This window comes from Pyrus communis, chromosome 9 (assembly GCF_041283825.1).
Source record: "Pyrus communis isolate YQ-2024b chromosome 9, ASM4128382v1, whole genome shotgun sequence".
NCBI lineage: Eukaryota > Viridiplantae > Streptophyta > Magnoliopsida > Rosales > Rosaceae > Pyrus > Pyrus communis.
In genome coordinates, this window is record NC_142573.1 from 9,214,363 (window position 1) to 9,233,405 (window position 19,043).

The 19,043-nt window shown below is 38.0% G+C and overlaps 2 protein-coding genes and 1 long non-coding RNA gene across 3 annotated transcripts; all 3 read left to right on the forward strand.

Moving 5' to 3' along the window:
• The first annotated feature begins 671 nt into the window (after window positions 1–671).
• Window positions 672–1,457, forward strand: LOC148694194 (uncharacterized). The gene is made up of 2 exons (XR_015966959.1): window positions 672–1,089; window positions 1,174–1,457. It is a non-coding gene; the product is annotated as an uncharacterized LOC148694194 (long non-coding RNA).
• A 1,257-nt stretch (window positions 1,458–2,714) lies between these two features.
• Window positions 2,715–6,062, forward strand: LOC137740923 (uncharacterized). The gene is made up of 2 exons (XM_068480728.2): window positions 2,715–5,343; window positions 5,427–6,062. The coding sequence occupies exons 1-2, from the start codon at window positions 2,889–2,891 to the stop codon at window positions 5,726–5,728; spliced, it is 2,757 nt and encodes a 918-aa protein (XP_068336829.2). The 5' UTR covers window positions 2,715–2,888; the 3' UTR covers window positions 5,729–6,062.
• Window positions 5,774–9,998, forward strand: LOC137710157 (uncharacterized). The gene is made up of 4 exons (XM_088700647.1): window positions 5,774–5,857; window positions 6,635–6,953; window positions 7,864–7,920; window positions 8,788–9,998. Exons 1-4 carry the CDS (start codon window positions 5,774–5,776, stop codon window positions 9,996–9,998), a joined length of 1,671 nt encoding a protein of 556 aa, XP_088556773.1.
• The last annotated feature ends 9,045 nt before the right edge of the window (window positions 9,999–19,043 follow it).

A 19,043-nucleotide genomic window follows, 5' to 3' on the forward strand; every position in this document is an offset into this window, starting at 1 on the left:
TTCCTGAATTGGGAAAGCAAGAACAAGTCTATTTTCCTTTTCTTCTTATTACAGGCGACCCAAAAATGAGTTCACAAGACACGATGCGTAGGCTCATCACATCAAAGTTGCCAATCTAAAGTAGTGTGCGTCACTTTATGTATCAAATTCAAATTTTCTTTTTTGTACAACTAATGTAACATAGACAATGACTGAAAAGAAACTGGCTTGAGTTTCATAGGAGAAGACAAAGTTGTATGGAATGCTGATTTGAGGTCAACAATTTAATGCATGTATTCTCCGTAAACAGACGGGTATAGTATTTGTGTACCTATTTCTCATGCCTTTTAGTCAAATAGATTGTGTTCGAGTTGGACAACAGTCATACAACACAACATACAGAAGGCGGAATGACACAATCACGCAAAAACATGACCTATAGGAAGGATCGATGTACAAGAGCACTTATACAATTCCACGATATGTTAATATTCCACCATGCTTTCGAAGTTGATGTTCTCATTGGCCTACTCTATCGACACTGGCCGGGCAAGGAGGATATCCCAAAAGCTTCCTAGGCCCAAGGACTAATCCCTCCGGAATATGTGAGATGCTCCTACCGTGCACTGCAGCACAGTGCCTGGCCACTTTGACAGTTTCGGGGTTCGAACCTAGGCTGGAGAGCACCAACCTATATTATTGAATGTGTAACAATCCATTTCAAATTTTATGTAACGAAAAAAATATTTTTGTATTTTCACTTTGAATGAGTTTTATTTGTTTTAAACTTGCTTTATGCCTTAAATGGTGTGCCCAAAGTGGGGCCCACCCCCGCCTTTTGTCCCCCATCCCACTCTCCTCTCTTTCTCCTCTCCTTTCCGTGAGCTCTCTCACTCTCCCTCTCACAACTCTCTCTTCCTCTCGGCTCTCTCTGAAAACAGCCCTTCCAAGGGCCTACCACAACAAACAACAACAACAATAACCCTCCACCACCATCCTCTCTCCTCTAGGTGAATCCATGAACCCAGAAAACACCCCAAACCTTTCCCTTACCCTCGACCGACACTATTCATCGTCTTCCTCGTCGAGTTTCTCACAATTCCGACGAAGGTAAGCCTTGAAATTGGTCCCTATCATTGTAGATCATGGCTAGGTTCACGGTTAGTAAGTTTTTGGGTGATTTTGGTGGGGTAGGAACTCGGAAAAGCTCAAGGGAAGTCACTGTGCAAATATGGAAATTTCCAGGCCGTGGTCGTTTGGCCAACTTTCAGGCCATTTTCCGGCAAACTTGAAGGACATTTTTGCCAAAGATGATTGCAAAACCCTAATTGTTGGATTTATTGAAATATAAATCAACCTTAAATGGTCAACAATGTAATAGGAATGTAATATTGAAGAATATTGATGAGATTGTAATTTGATTCCCTCTGAATCAATCTTATATTCGGGTTTTGGAATACAATTAAGATTAAGATTGATCGAGTATTTGACAACAATATGAGGCTAATAAGTGGCATCACAGCCACTAATTATATGATTAAAACCTATTAAGTTTGAAGTTGGATTATATAATATTTTCATTAACTGCTTTTTTATTTTATTTTGATCTTAAATGACCAAGGTGTCATTGCATATGCTTGGCATACTAATTAAAATATTATCTGTCCCCAGTATGTTTGAACAGAACGTCACATTCTTTTCAAGAATGTATTATGCACCCAAAACAGAGATAGAACACTAAATTTGTAAATTACCGTTGCATCCTTTTGTTTTATGAAATTTAAAGCGCTTTTATTCTTTAATTTTCCTCATAAAAATTCACTCCAATCTTATCCTAAATCAAAACACTTTCTCTGGCCTTACTCACAAACACAAATTCTTCCCACATTTTGGTAATTTGACTCCGCCCGTAACAACATGACTTCTTATTTGATGACCCTACAAGTTCAACCACATTGATGCTCCTGTTTAAGATTCACTTCATAGAACTTGTCTCAAAAAACCGACATGTAAGATAAAAGGTGCTCAACAATCTCCGGTTATGCCATAACATATTGCTGTCTTGCATGTTTTTTGGTCTACTGATGTAAAAAATGAGAGCCCTTCCTCATGCTCGCGTGCATGTTAAATGTGCAAAAAATTAAACTTCCAAGCAATGGTGTTGATTATAAAATGGACTTTGAAATCTTTTCACACACTCATCAAGAAGCAGCCTGGATGGTGCAAGTAATGCTAAATTTTAAGATTAGAATTAGTGGACAGTTCGAATTTGGCACGTGATTTGACATAGAGTCAAACGACAAAATCCATTTGTAGACGGCTAAAATTTGAACCGATGAGGCTGCTGCAGCTGTCTACTTTTTTAAAAGCCAACACAGATATTTTAAGCCATCGGTGGATTCGAATTTGGTCTACATTAGGTCTTCCAATGAGAATTTGATGTCTGTGTTCACGCCTTTCTCAGCGTTCACAGGACCACCAATACTATACTTGAAAGGTTGAAGGTACGAAATTTGTTTTCTTGCGTGTATATAATAAAATATTCAATCATGGACATGGACGTCCAAGGAATCGTTGCCTACAGTCTACAGTGGGGCCATATATAATTAACAATAGTGAAAAGCGAGAATCAAACACCCCATCTGGGATGCAAGAAAAAATATTTATAACCGCTTAAATTATGTGCGCATGTATTTGGCTTGGTATGTTATAATAAGTTCATGACTAGCAGACGTGTAATTCATATCACTACCTACATGTTGGCATATATAAAAAAATATATTTAATACACTAATGGTGCCTGCACTGTGTACAAGCTCATATATTAGAGCACCTGACTCTTCCTCAGTGCTAAACCAGCTAATTAATTAGGCAGATGGTCTTCTTGAGCCATCTCCTTGTTTCCAGAAATGAAGACTTCCTCACAACCGAAAATCATGGCATCCCAAGAAGAAAAAGCACCTTCCACCAAAGCTGCTTCTTCACAGCATTCATTTCAACTCATTCCAATTATACTCCTCCTTATGTTGGCTTCTTCAGATTCAGAAGCAAAAGCAGAAGTTGTTGGCCAAGAAGCAGAAGCTCTTCTGAAATGGAAAGCTAGCCTTGACAACAATACAAGCAGACTCTCTCTTTTGTCTTCCTGGACTGGAAACAGTAATTGCAATTGGGATGGCATTTCTTGCAACAGTTTCGGAAGCATAACACAAATAAACCTCGCTTTTTCTGGCTTAAGAGGTACATTTCATGCTTTTAATTTCTCAGCTTTCCCAAGTCTCATGAGCCTAAATTTAAGCCACAACGCGATTTTCGGAACCATCCCATCGGAGATAGAGTTTCTGAAAAGCCTTCAAATCCTTGATCTTTCTAGAAACAACATCAATGGGTCCATTCCACATGAAGTTGGAATGTTAGGCAACTTAACCATTCTGTCCCTTAAAGACAACAATCTCTCTGGAAATCTCCCTACAGAAATATGCATGCTGAATTCACTGAGTGTGATCGATGTAGCAGATAACAGTCTCATGGGTTCCATTCCAGAAGCAATTGGAAACCTGATTAGCCTCAAGGAGTTGTATCTGATGGGAAATCAATTAATTGGAAATATCCCACCTGAAGTAGGAAAGCTCAAATTTCTTACTCATTTGGGATTGGTTGGTAACAAACTCAATGGCTCTCTTCCTTCAGAACTGAATAATTTTACATTTTTAAAGTGGTTGGCGTTGAGTAACAACAACTTTTCTGGCAGCATTCCCCACGATATATGCATCAGCGGAGCACTCGAATGGTTTACAGCACACAGCAATCAGTTGACAGGCCCCATGCCTAGAAGCTTGAGGAACTGCACCAGCTTAGTTAGACTGAGGCTTGAGAGGAACCAGCTGACAGCAAACATAGCTCAAGAGTTTGGCATTTATCCGAAACTAACTTATGCCGATTTGAGTTACAACAGATTCTATGGAGAGCTTTCAGAAAACTGGGAGCAGTGCCAAAGTTTACAAAGCTTGAGGCTCAGGAACAACAGAATTTCCGGGGAGATACCTCGGCTTGAGGGATTAGTTCCGCTCAATGTGCTCGACCTATCTTCAAATAATCTCACAGGGACAATCCCAAAGGAACTATGGAAGTTGACAACCTTGTTCGACCTTAACCTAGGTGATAACAAACTTTCAGGCAGCGTGCCCTCGGAGATTGGAATGCTAACCAATCTACAATATCTTAACTTAGCAGCCAATGATTTCAGTGGACTAATTCCGGAGAAATTAGGCGGGTGCACAGAGTTGTTGAGCTTGAACTTGAGCAGAAACAGATTTAGTGGGAGCATTCCTTTTCAGATGGGGAGCATAAACACTCTTCAAGTTCTTGATCTCAGCCAAAATTCACTGATGAGTGAAATCCCACCACAGCTTGGGAATTTGATGAAGTTGGAAGCCTTGAATCTCTCTCACAACGAGCTCTCTGGTTCGATCCCATCTACATTCAGTAACATGTTGAGCTTGACAGTCGTTGACATATCATACAACCATTTGGAGGGTCCCCTTCCCAACAACAAAGCGTTCCATGAGGCTTCGTTTCTAGCTTTTGCGAATAACACAGGCTTGTGTGGCAATGCTACCGGTTTGAATGTTTGCCCGTCCAAAACAAAGGGGGAGAAAAAGAGCAGAAAATCAGTTATCTTCATCGTACTCCTTGTTTTAAGCATCCTGTTTTTTGCAATTGGGGTAACTGGGGTTCTTTGTGTGGTCTGCTGTCGGCAGGAAGGGCAATCAAATGAAGACCAGTTTACGGTTTGGAGCTGTGATGGAAGACTTGAGTACGAAGACATCATTGAAGCCACAGAGGAATTCGACTCCAAATATTGTGTGGGGGTGGGAGGCAATGCGACTGTTTATAAAGCTGAGCTGCCAACAGGTCGGATTGTTGCGGTGAAGAAACTTCACATGCTGCAGGATAGTGGAGTGGCAAACCTCAAGGCTTTCGAGAGTGAGGTTCGTACTCTTTCAGAGGTTCGTCACAGAAACATTTTGAAGCTTTATGGTTTCTGTTCGCATCCACAGCACCCTCTTTTGTTGTACGATTACGTAGAAGGAGGAAGCTTGGAAAACATACTGACCGACGAAAACCATGCGGTTAAGTTTGGATGGATCGAGAGGGTGAATGTTGTCAAGGATGTTGCTAATGCATTGTCTTATATGCATCATGATTGTTCACCTCCGATAGTACATCGAGACATTTCGAGTAAGAACATCTTGCTGGATTTGGAATATCGAGCTTATGTCTCCGATTTTGGTACAGCTAAGCTCTTGAATCTTGAGACTTCAAATTGGACTTCGTTTGCAGGCACATTCGGATACAGTGCTCCAGGTACTTATCTTCTGAATTCTTCCATTTAACATAAGTACTTATTTCCTGCTTTTACTCATCATGACTTGTTCTTTGTTCTGCAGAGTTAGCATACACAATGGAAACGAACGAGAAATGCGATCTTTATAGCTTTGGAGTGGTTGCACTAGAAGTGATCATGGGAAAGCATCCCGGAGACCTCCTCTCCTATTTTTTGTCATTGTCATTAACATCAACACCCGAACCTATGAAACTGAACGACATCTTAGATAAGAGGCTCCCGCTTCCAGAAAATCATGTCGTTGAAAAAGTGATCACCGTTGCAAACCTTGCATTTGCGTGCTTGCGGACGAATCCCCAATCTCGACCAACCATGCAACAAATTTCCCGCGAGTTGTTATTTTGAAGGACCATTTTTGCCTTTTTAAGTCAAAACCCAATTACATAAGCTATGACGAAAGCTGGGCCGGAAGATCCAAACCATTCAAGGGAGAGAAAGAAATGTGGGCCGTTCAAGTTTTTGGATTTCCATGAAGTGAGCCAATGGAATATGAAGAGAGTAATACAGTTCCCTCAAATCAAGCAGATAAAACTGTCATTAGAACGTGATCTTTTGCTTTTCACAATTCACTCGTTTCATTTATTTACTGTTTTATTGTATTTACTTGCCTTCTATGACTTTACGTAGTTAGTTGTGTGTGTGTGTGTGTATATATATATATAATCTTTGAGAATACAACAATCATCGAGTCAATTAATCCAAATACACTTAGCCTCTCCTATTCTCTGCGCTACTTTTCCTTCCTGTGCCATTCTCAAATTCTATCTCGTATCAGCCTTAACCCTCACTAACGCTCATCAAACTCGATCCCCTATGGCCTCGATCACAGCTGCCTCTAACACCTCCACTATTGGCGATCTTTCTCTTCTTCTTCCACCATGACCGCCATCACCTTGTCCCTTCCCACCATCTTCAATATCTCTCACATGATCAATACTCCCTTGGATAGCCAAAACTACCTCTGTGGTGCTCTCAGTTTCAAGATATTCTTGACATTCAAGACCCTTGTCCTCACCATTCGTGATCAAATCCGCACCTTGAAACACGATTCAGAGAAACCTATCACTTGAGTACCTCCTACACGCCAAAAGCCTCTTTGACTCCCTTGCCACCATTTGTGCTGCCCTAAATGAGGCTGAACTCATTGATTATATTCTTGCTGGTCTCGGGCAAGAATATAAGGCATTTAAAACTTTTGTCCATCTTCGTAGTTCTATTTCGTTTGATGACTTTTATGACTTACTGATTCAGGAGGAGCACCTTATCAAGACAATATCTTCTCTTTCTCTGTCCTCTGGCATTGCTCTTGTTGCTGATCGTGCTTCCCCTGGCCATGCCAGCCACAACAACACCTCTACCCTTTCTCCTCGCACCAACGGATATCCAGGCAACAGTAGAGGTCGTGGTCGTTCTGGTCGTGGCGGTTGCTGCTCCCACAATACTTGGAACCGTCACACTAATTGGCATCCCCGCGGTCCATTGACTGAAAACCGTCCACCTCTTCTCCCTACTCTGACACCGCCGCCCACTCCACCTCAATATCAGTTTGATGTCCTCTGCCAACTATGTGGTAAACCTCATCACGGAATCTAAGAATGTTCGAAACGAGGAAATTTACATATTTCGCCACTACCATGTAAGAACAAGTTTATGATCCGAGGAACCCGAATTCATCCAATTGAATCACAACTTATATAAGCCTTTCATTAAACACACTCAAGAACAAAATCGTTAAAAACATACCTGCATTATTCGATCCTAATGATGAAGCCATTGCAGCTTCTGTGCTCAAAACCTTCTCCTCTTTTGAGATAATAACAGCTCTTCTAATCAAAGGTCTTAGAACAAAATAAGCCAGTAACCGCAAGAGCAGTGGTTTAAGCAATATATATAGTACTCCTCCGTCTATTCCTTATCAGAATCAGACTAGGATCTAAACTATACAAACCATAAAGAATTATGAATTCCAACACTAAGCTCTTTTCCCAAACCAATTGAACTTCTCTCAATATTGTTATCCTAAAACATTGAAGACAACCAAATAGCTTTAATCAAGCCTTTTCGATATCAATCTCAAACACTATTACCGGTTCTATTATATATTTCATACTCATAATCTTACATACCATACACCTTGGACATGCCGAGACTACTTGGGAGGTTGATTTTGGAGCCACCCATCATATGACTGCTAGAGTATGAGTATGATTCATATAGTTTGATAATAATCCTTGTTGTCTCGGATTACAATAAAGAAGTCTTAATATGTTTATAAGAGTTAATTCAACTGTGGTTTGGATTGAAACTCTGTGTTGATAAGCTCGGGTATAGAATTCATGCTTGCACAAGGATTTGGTCTTGTAATCCTTGTAGGATTGTTATAGGGCAATCTAGTAGTATAAAACCACAAGCCCCTGCTCTCACAAAGAATGCTCTTTTGTTCCAATTACCTATAACTTGGAAAGCATTAAGTTTTGCAGAGAAGAGAAGGCTTGTGCAGATTTTCATGGCTTCTTCGTCTATGAACATGTCTGCAGGTATGTACTGGTGTAATTGCTTCTGTTCTTACATTCACATTACATACACGATCAAAGGGTTGTGATTTAGTTGATTAATCCTTATGTTCTTGGCTAATGAGTTAATCTATAAGTTTATATTTCTTCTTACATGTGGTGTAAAAGCCAGTGGATTTTTCATTTAAATTCAATCTTAAAATCGTTCTTTAAATTTGCAAACCAAACTGACCTAAAGGAACAAGTCTGTTTAAATTCGAATTGAAGTATACGATGTCGTTTGATTAGTATTCTTTAAAATTATGACCATTGGCTTCGGAAAACAAAACTGGGTTTTAAAATTACTATTAAAATTTTTTGACTGTTATAGAAGCAAAGAGGAAAAAACAACTCTTAATTTTCAATCTGTGAAGGAAAGATCCATAATCTGATATGGCAATTTCATCTTTCCCAAACATCATAAAATCAAAATTCTTGTATATCTATTGCATCCACTGTGTTGATTATGATGTATGCATATTAGGTAATTTCTATTTCCTCTTAATCCATCTTGTGTTAATATAGTAATACATAAAGATGTATTCTGTAATTTCTGCCATGATTAATGAAAAACGTTGAATGAAGATTATACAATGCGTTTGATTCCATATCTGCAGTTTATTGACATGTTGTTCTTTTGTTTTCTTGTCACAATTGGAATTATGATTGGCGTGATGATTGAGTTTCTGTATACACAGATGGGTTGTTTAATCTATATATGTTTTTCATGTTCATGAGAAATTTATATATATGACTAAATTGATTCATAAGCATTGTGTGTTAAGTGAAAATGGATTGAAATCAAGAACTTTTGGTTCTTTTGTTGAGATTTCATTTTGAATCTGTCTGCAGTTTCACTTAAGACGCTCAACCTTGCTAGTGTGTCTATTCTCACTGGAGGCAGCAATTACAAGAAATGGAGGCGTGAAATTGGTTTATTGCTGACATTCAATGAGTTCGACATTGCATTGGATTCGCCCAAACCACCAGATTTGATGGATAAGAGTACCAAAGCTGAGAAAGCTGATTCTGAAAGGTGGATGAAGGCTAATAAAATTGCCTTACTAATTCTTGAGAATGCAATGACTGACACAATGAGAGGGGGCATAAAGATGCATGCTCTTGCGGTGGATTATCTCAAAGCCATTGAAAACAAGTTCAAGGAGTCTGAAAAGGCAGAAATTAGCTTGTACATGTCAATGTTGACAACTTACAAGATTGATGGCAATACTTCCATCAAGGACTATATAATGAAGATGACAGATGTAGCAGAAAAGCTTAACTCAATGGATGTGACTATTGGTGAAAAACAACTTGTCTTCATGATTCTGCAAGCATTACTAGCAAAGTATAGTCAATTGAAAGTGTCCTATAATACTCAAGACAAGACATGGACCGCTGATGAGTTAATTGCTCAATGTGTGCAAGAGGAATCTCGACAGAAACAAGAAAAATGCAAGGAGCTCGAATCTGTCAATCTTGTGCATAAAGAGACCACTTATGCTTTTGGTAAGACATTTAAATTCTCTGATAAGTCTGGTAATCCTGCTAAAAATACTAAACCCTCTAAGTCTAACAATCTTAAAGTTAAACCTAAAGATGTTTCTAAGATCAAGTGTCATCACTACAAGACTAAGGGTCATTATAGAAAGGATTGTGAGATATTCAAGGATTGGTTGAAAAGTAAAGGTAGAATTGATGTCTATGTGTGTGTGGAGTCGAATTTGGTTGAAATTCCTGCTAATTCTTGGTGGTTTGACTCTGGTTCTTCAGTTCACATCACAAACACATTGCATGGTTTTGAAAAACAAAAACAAACTGGTATAAATTCTTATAATGTTTTTGTGGGGGAAGGGTCAAAAGTAGAAGTTAAGGCTATTGGAATTATGAATTTAAAAATGAAGTCAGGTTTTGTTCTTAAGTTAAATGATGTTTTATATGTCCCAACAATGAGAAGGAGTTTGATATCTGCATCAAAATTAGTGAAACAAGGTTTTGGTTTTTCTTGTGATGATCAAAATATTAACTTTTTTCAAAAACATAAGAAAAATATATTGTTATAGATAGCTGTTTTGTATGAAGAACTATGGAAATTAGATTGCATAGTGGTGGAAACACCTAGTTTTGTTTTAAACACGAGTATCAAAAGAATGCTTGACTCTAAGTTTTCATATGAGCTTTGGCACAAAAGGCTGGGACACATTTCAAAAGATAGGATTTTGCAATTAACTAAAACTAATTTGATTCCTGCACTTGATTTCAAAAATGCCAAAGAGTGTATTGATTGTATGGAAGGAAAATTAACCAACACAAGGAATTTTGAGGCCAAGAGAAGTCAGAATCTCTTAGAAATTATCCATACTGATATTTGTGGTCCCTTTCCAGTTAAAACTATCTATGGAAATAGCTATTTTGTGAATTTCATTGATGACTTCTCTAGATATAGTTATACCTTTCTTATTAGTGAAAAATCAGCAGCACTTGAATGTTTCATAATCCTTAAGACTGAAGTTGAGAAACAACTAAATAGGGAGATTAAGATTGTTAGATCCAAAAGAGAGGGAGTATTTTGGCAAGTACACTGAGGCTGGACAATAGAAGGGTCCCTTTGAACTTTATCTCCAACAACAAGGCATTATAGCATAATATACCACACCTGGAACACCACAACAAAACAGTGATGCTAAAAGAAGGAACATAACTCTTATTGGAATGGTTCGAAGCATGATATCAAGATCCAAGTTGCCTAGTTTTCTCAGGGGTGAAGCACTCAAGACTGCAAATTATATTTTGAATAGAATTCCCACCAAAGCTGTTAAGAGTACACCTTTTGAAGTCTGGACTAAAAGAAAGCCACGCTTTGGACACTTTCATGTGTGGGGGTGCAAATTTGAGGCAAGATTCTATAATCCCAGTGAGAAAAAGTTGGATTTTAGAACAACAACCTGTTATTTCATCGGATACTCAGAGAAATCCAAGGGTTTTAAGTTCTATTGTCCACAAGCACACTCAAGGATCCAAGAGACTCACAATGCAATATTTATAGAAAATCAAAATGTTGCTAATTTGATAACAACTGAAGAATTCATTTTTGAAGAGTTGCATGATTCTCAAATTGCTGATTGTCCAAATAATTATATTCAAGTACTAGTTTTTTAGAGATCTTCAATAGTTAAAGATAAAGATACAACAATGACTAATGATGTTCCACAACCAGTTATTGATGGTCAAATTGAAACTACAACTGAAGCAGTTCTACATCAAAATGATCAACCTATGCAGCAGCCATTAAGACAATCATCCAGAATTCGAAAACCAACAATATCAAGTGACTATGTGTATTTGCAGGAATATGAATATGATTTTAGTGATATAGATGACCCATTGACATATCCTCAGGCAATGGCTAGTTCTCAATCAGTCTTGTGGGAGAAAGCTATGAAAGAGGAGTTGGAATCTATGTCAAAGAACAATGTATGGACATTGGTGAATTCTGATTCAAGTATCAAGTCAATAGGTTGCAAATAGGTTTATAAGACCAAAAAAGATGCTAAAGGAAGAATAAAGAAATACAAGGCTCGATTGGTTGCCAAGGGCTTTACATAGAGAGAGGGTATTGATTTTAGTGATACTTCTTCCCCAGTTTCTTCGAAAGACTACATGAGAGTGATCATGGCATTAGTGGCTCATTTTGATTTAGAGTTACATCAGATGGATGTCAAGACTACTTTTCTTAATGGAGAATTGGAGGAAGTCATCTACATGAGGCAACCAACCGGTTTTGTAGAACAAGGGAAGGACAATATGGTTTGCAAGCTCAATAAGTCAATTTATGGACTTAAGCAAGCAAGTAGGCAATGGTATCTCAAGTTTGATAGAGTGGTTACTGCACATGGCTTCATTGAGAACAAATTGGATGGCTGCATATATTTTAAGTTCAATGGAACCAGATTTATTTTTCTGGTTTTATATGTAGATGACATTTTGATAGCTAGTTCAGATAAGCAGTTGCTGCAAGAAACCAAAACCATGCTCAATTCTAATTTTGAGATGAAAGATTTGGGGGAAGCTCACTATGTGTTAGGGATAGAGATTGTCCGAGACAGAAAGAAAAGGCTTCTAGGACTTTCACAAAAGGGGTATATTGAGAGAGTGTTAGCCTATGTAATATAGAGAACTGCAATGGTGCTGATGTTCCTGTGAATAAAGGTGAAAATTTTTCCCGAGAATAATGTCCACAACGAAATCTGGAAAAGGAGAAGATGAAGTTAAAGCCCTATGCCTCTCTTGTAGGAAGCCTAATGTATGCAAGAATTTGCACTCGGCCTGATCTTGCATTCATTGTTGGTTTATTAGGAAGATATTAATCGAATCCAGGTGAGATGCATTGGGTGGCTGCAAAGAAGATACTTCGATATTTGCAGAGGACAAAAAGTTTTCTGCTAGTGTATGGGAAGAACAACACATTAGAAGTTGTTGGTTTCACTGATTCAAACTTGGCTGGAGATTTGGATGAACGGAAATCAACAGGTGGTTATGTTTTCATGTTCACTGGAGGTGCTATTTCTTGGAAAAGTGCAAAACAAACTATAGTGTCTACTTCTACCATGGAAGCAGAATTTATAGCTTGTTTTGAGGGTATGAAACAGGCTGTGTGGCTTAAAAACCTTATCAGTGAATTAAGAATTGTTGATTTAATTCAAAAACCATTGAAGATGTTATGTGACAACAATTCAGCAGTGTTTTTCTCCAAAAACAATAAAAGGACTTCAGCTTCTCGGTTGATGGAAGTGAAGTTCCTTAAGGTTAGGGAAAAGATGAAAGAATGTGCCATCATTGTGGAACACTTGGCCACTGATTTGATGATAGGTGATCCTTTAACTAAGGTCTTGCCTAATGGAATTTTCAAAGATCATATTACTCGAATGGGAGTACTGGATGGTCTTGATAAGTGGGAGTAGTCATAACCGATATCAAGAGCTTGTGGAAGCCTGTTGTGGAGTGCTTTACAAGTAGGAGTATGTTGCACAAGGTTTTCTGGAAGCTAAGTTTTATAGCTAGTTTCTTGTTTCGTGTTTTGTAGCTAGATTTTATTTATGCTATCTAGTTAGTTAATGTTTTCATATAGTTCAACCTTTCCAGATAAATCTGTGATCAGTTGTTCAATGGAAACAGTTTGATAATTCAATAAAGCTTGAGTCAATATTTTCGACATTTTGATAAGCTGTTGGTGAATTATAATATTTTGTTTTCTGTTTTGGGCTTTATGAGTGGGAGTGAACTTCTGGTTTGCTCAAAAGCTGTGAGATGTTGTTGATAGTATGAATTGGACTTTGTGATTTATAAGATAAATTTGTACGATGTATTGCAGAGGAGTTTATGAATTCATTGACTGATATGTGTGAGTAGTATTCTGTTGGAAACATATATGTAAGACTTATGCGATCACCTTTATGTTGAATCTGAGATGATTATTTGCTATTGTGAAATCATACTCAAGTGAGAGAATGTTAGAGTATGAGTATGATTCATATAGTTTGATAATAATTCTTGTTGTCTCGGATTACAATAAAGAAGTCTTAATATGTTTATAAGAGTTAATTCGACTGTGGTTTGGATTGAAACTCTGTGTTGATAACTCGGGTATAGAACTCATGCTTGCACAAGGATTTGGTCTTGTAATCCTTGTGGGATTGTTATAGGGCAATCTAGTAGTATAAAACCACAAGCCCCTGCTCTCACAAATAACGTTCTTTTGTTCCAATTACCTATAACTTGGAAAGCATTAAGTTTTGTGCAGATTTTCATGGCTTCTACGTCTATGAACATGTCTGCAGGTATGTACTGCTGTAATTGCTTCTGTTCTTACATTCACATTACATACACGATCAAAGGGTTGTGATTTAGTTGATTAATCCTTATGTTCTTGGCTGATGAGTTAATCTATAAGTTTATATTTCTTCTTACAATGACTTCTGATCCATCTACTCCTAGCCTACTTCAGCCCTACACAGTATCTCTCGTATTGGCCAATCATCATTATCATGTTCACATGGTTCTCTCTCTCATTATACGTCCCTGTTATAAAAAAGAATCTGTTGTCCATTTGTCGATTTTGTCGTGATAATTTCTGCTACTTTGAGATGGATGATATTTCTTTTCGTGTGAAGGAGAAGAGGACAGGACATGTGCTTCTTCTTGGCATAATTATGGAGGCTGCATTCGGGCTGATCTTAAGTTACACCAAAAATCGCTTTCTATGGCGAACGAACAACCCGCAATGTATGGCATGCTCTCCTTGGTCATTCTTCTAAGTGGTATTTTTAATGTATTGGCAAGTAAGTACCACTTTAACCTATTAGTGGTCCAGTGAATTCAAATACAGCATGCCATATATGCCCTTTAGGCAAAGCTTGTAGACTCCTTTACTTCTTACACTCATACATCTTCCAGTATTTTGACTTTTGCATCTTCATGTTTGGGGACCTGCCCCTATTTCATCAAATTTTGGGTACAAGTTTTACTTATCAATTGTGAATGATTTCTCTCGGTTTATGTGGTTATTTCCTCTTGCCTAAAAATCGAATGTCATGTCTACCTTTGTGACATTTATGGTTGAGAATAGGTTTAGTAACACTATTATCATACAAATCGATGGTGGCCGTGAGCTCACTAGTCATGCTTTTTGTACCTTTCTTCAACAACATGGTATAACTCAACAATTTTCTTGTCCTTATAGGCCACAGTAAAATGGAACTGTGGAATGAAAGCATTGTCATATTTTTGAAATGGGTTAGCCCTGCTTCAACGCCTATTTCCACTGCCCCATCCGCTATGGCATTGGCACTGCAGGCACCATCTACTTTCTCGCCGACTTTCAACCACAACATCACTTCATCGGACTCTACATACTCATCTCCTCAGCCACAAAAATTCAGAAATGTAAATACCTTGACTTATGGCTCCGATAGATATCTGCTTCCACATGGATTATCACCTGCACTTTATGACCCTTTGTCCTTTGAGCCATCAAGCTACACCCAAACCTCCAAATATCCACATTGGCAGCAAGCCATGTTGGAAGAGTATGAGGCCCTTCACCAGAACCATACTTAATCCCTTCCTGTCACTTGCCATATGAATATTGTAGGGTGCAAATGGGTCATTCGGGTAAAACAAAAGGCGGATGGCCCTATTGAACGATATACAGCATGACTAGTTGTTAAAGGTTATAATTAACAAGAAGGTCTTGATTATGCATAAATATTTAGTGCATCTGTCAAAACAGACACCATTCAAACCATCCTTGCCTTAGCTATTTCCAAGAACTGGACTTTGCAGCAACTTGATGTTTGGAATGCATTCGTAAATGGAATCTTGCAAAATGAGGTCTATCTGAAACAACCGCTTGGTTTTGTCGATCCCCAATGCTGCACGCATGCTTGTCATCTTCAAAAGCTCTATATGGACTGAAACAAGCCCCTCGTGCTTGGTTTTAACGTTTACACTTTTTATTGCGTGGCCTAGGCTTCTTCCACAGCCAATCAGATGCGTCCTTGTTCATTCAACATTCCTCCACACCCTTTATACGTTCTTGTCTATCTGGATGACTTGATTGTCACATGCTCTAACGCTAATGCTATTCACCAGTTTATTGACTGATTTTGTGCTACATATGCAAGTCGCAAGCTGGGGACCTTGCTTTCTTTCTTGGTATGGAAGTCACACGAAAAGAAAATCAGATGTCTTTGTCTCAATCTCGCTATGCTACAGATTTATTAAAGAAGTTTAAGATGGATCTCTGAAAGCCTAGCCCCACCCCGTTTCTATCTTCTATTCGCTTGTCTGCTCATGATGGCGATTCCATTCCGCACCCTGCATTGTATCGCAGCATGGTTGGTGGTCTACATTACCTTACTTTATCTCACCCAGACATTGCATTTTGTATTGTGTTTTCTATTATCCCATGCAGTTTGATTTACTGATTGATTTTACAACCTCAATCTTCGAGTGTTTCTGATCAGCAAGTATTTCATGAATGAGTGTCACAATTTGCGTGTTATTTTTCTTTAGCTTTTGTCATACAAGAGTTGAAACTGTTCCCATCCTTCTTGGTCATGGTTGCCGAGGACCCTTTTTTGGTTTTTCGTTACCAGATGATGGCTTTGGTGGTTGAATTTTTGTATGAATATTAATCTATTTTGCTGTATCTGCTCACGTACATGTTTGTTTATTCGTATCAGGCTTACTGATCCGGTTTTTCATTTTCTTTTGTGTCAGGTAGTAAATATTTGTAGAGAAAATGGAATCTGGAGCAAGCGAAACAAGCACAGTTGTAACTCAACTTAGTGTCGGTGGATTTGGTAGACATGTGATTGTGCCTGATCTTGTAAAGTACTTGGAAGAGTGCATTGGGCTTGTATATTTGTGCAGGTTGAAAACTTCTTTGACCCCTCAACACTAATTTCCAGATTTTTGTCTCACTGATGCTTCAAATATAAAGATCAAGTGATTATACCGTGGTGGAGCATCATGCATTTGTGCATTTTGCTTGCCTAATTCTGTGGCTTGTGCTATGGATGCAGCAGGGCATTCTCAACTTTTTTACAACAATGAACCATTGAAAGTTAGTTTAGGCCCTGAGAATCCATCTTTCTTGAATAGGAGGAGGGTGGATATTTGCATTCAAGTTATCTGATGTACATGTTGAGATTGGAAATTTAGTTAGCCAAGATGAATTTTTTGTTACTTGGAGAGGACCTCCTTATGGTGACTTTATTGTGGATCATTTTGATGGAACATGCAAATTATGGTTTACTAGAGACACTGAGTTTTCATTTGAAGGGAAAAGGAAGAATGCAGTCATTGTCGGAGCGAAGCACTTTAATAGGAAGCAAAAACTGATTCTGAATCATCTGATGAAAATTCTTAACAATTCCAATAACATCGCTCTTGTGTTTTGTTGTATAGGGCCAAGTCATCTTAGTATAATCATTCACCCATAACACAAACCATCAAATTTCGTGCATAGTTGAAACAACGGAAGGACCCGACACATCAAAATGCACTCATTTAAAAGGAACAGTTCTTTAAGGGGAACTCAATGAATAAAAGGTTCGATGACTCTTTGCTAGAGTACATACATGACACTCTAGTTCAAAGTTTGAAATACCAGTAAATAATGATGAAACCAACTTTTGTAAGTAGCCAAACGAGGCATGCCCAAGCCACCGATGCCATAACAAATCTTCTTAATTTTGTCACCATTTCCACTACGTACTTGATTCATTATGCTGGAAGCCACATCATCGACTTAATACAATCTCATTCTCTTAGTACCACACCCAATTATAGCACGAGTGCGGATATCCTGAAGTAAGCAAAAAAAACGAAAATATTAGTATGATACAATCTAGTTGTTTGGTAACTTGACCGACTGATAAAAGATGATTTGATAATGCCAGAATAAGTAAGGTATTGTGTAAAGATAAAGATGGGCGAGTGCAATAGAACCAGCCCTTGTTACTGAGATAACATCCCCATTGGCAGTGATGACACTCTCTTTTGGAAGAGAAATCATGGATTGAAAGAGAGAATTGTCATGCGTCATGTGGTCACTAATCCCAAAATCAATAATCCAACTGATTTTTCCCGAATATCTTGAATCATCTCGATCATCAAAGAGGGATATTTGATCAACAAGAGGCAATATTGTCTTCTTTCCCATGGTTGCAGTGTATTGAACTATTGATTCGGCAAGCGTAGCTTTAAGCTTTTCAATGCCAATTGCCAAGAACAAGTCGCACAACAAGGATTAGGATTTTTTGTGCTACTTGTAAAAACACAAAACAACATTGAGTAAATTTTAGTTTCGGGTAGGATTGACTGTCCAAAACATTAGACAATCGACAAGTTTTGGGGGCTGGTAGCCAAGCAAGAATAGGTTTTTCGAATTTAGGAGTTTCTTTCTGGGAAAAAAGAGACATGTCGAAATGTGCTTTGATGCCAAAATAAAAGTGTAAAACTATATATGAGTTTCATGGTTTGTATTATTGTGTTTTATTCTTCTCTCAAGGAGGAAATATACATAGTATAAGGATGTCTAGGTACATAGAACCCCTATTCAAGGAGAAACCCCTATCAATTACAAATCTATAATAAATAGGAAAATTAACTAACGCTAACAAACATGACAATTTCTTATTAGATGACCTTACAAGTTCAACCCCATGATGCTCATGTTGAAGATTCACTTCATCGATAAAACTTGTCTCTAAAAACCGACATGTAAGGCCTAAAATATGAACTAGTCTCAACAATCTTCAGTTATGCCCTAACATATTGTTGCTTTGTTATGATAGTCTACTGATGTCAATTTAAGAGTCGTCCTTGTGCTCATGTGCATGTTGAATGTGCAAAAAAATATATTTCCAAGCAATTTCTCTAGTCTTGATGATGAAATGGACTCTAAAATCAATTTCTCTAGTCTCAACAATCTTCAGTTATGCCCTAACATATTGTTGCCACGTTATGATAGTCTACTGATGTCAATTTGAGAGTCGTCCTCATCCTCGTGCTCATGTGCATGTTGAATGTGCAAAAAATTATATTTCCAAGCAATTTCTCTAGTCTTGATGATGAAATGGACTCTGAAATCAATTTCTTTAGTCTCAACAATCTCTAGTTATGCCCTAACATATTGTTGCCGCGTTATGATAGTCTACTGATGTCAATTTGAGAGAGTCGTCCTCGTGCTCATGTGCATGTTGAATGTGCAAAAAATTATATTCCCAAGCAATTTCTCTAGTCTTGATGATGAAATGGACTCTGAAATCAATTTCTCTAGTCTCAACAATCTCCAGTTATGCCCTAACATATTGTTGCCGCATTATGATAGTCTACTAATGTCAATTTGAGAGTCATCCTCGTGCTCATTTGCACTTGAATGTGCAAAAAATTATATTTCCAAGCAATTTTTCTAGACTTGATGATGAAATAGACTCTGAAAAACCAGATTTGGCATCATCTTTTCACACACTCATCAAGAAGTAGCTTGGATGGTGCAAGAAATGCTAAAGTTTAAGATTCGAATTAGTCAGATAGCTCGG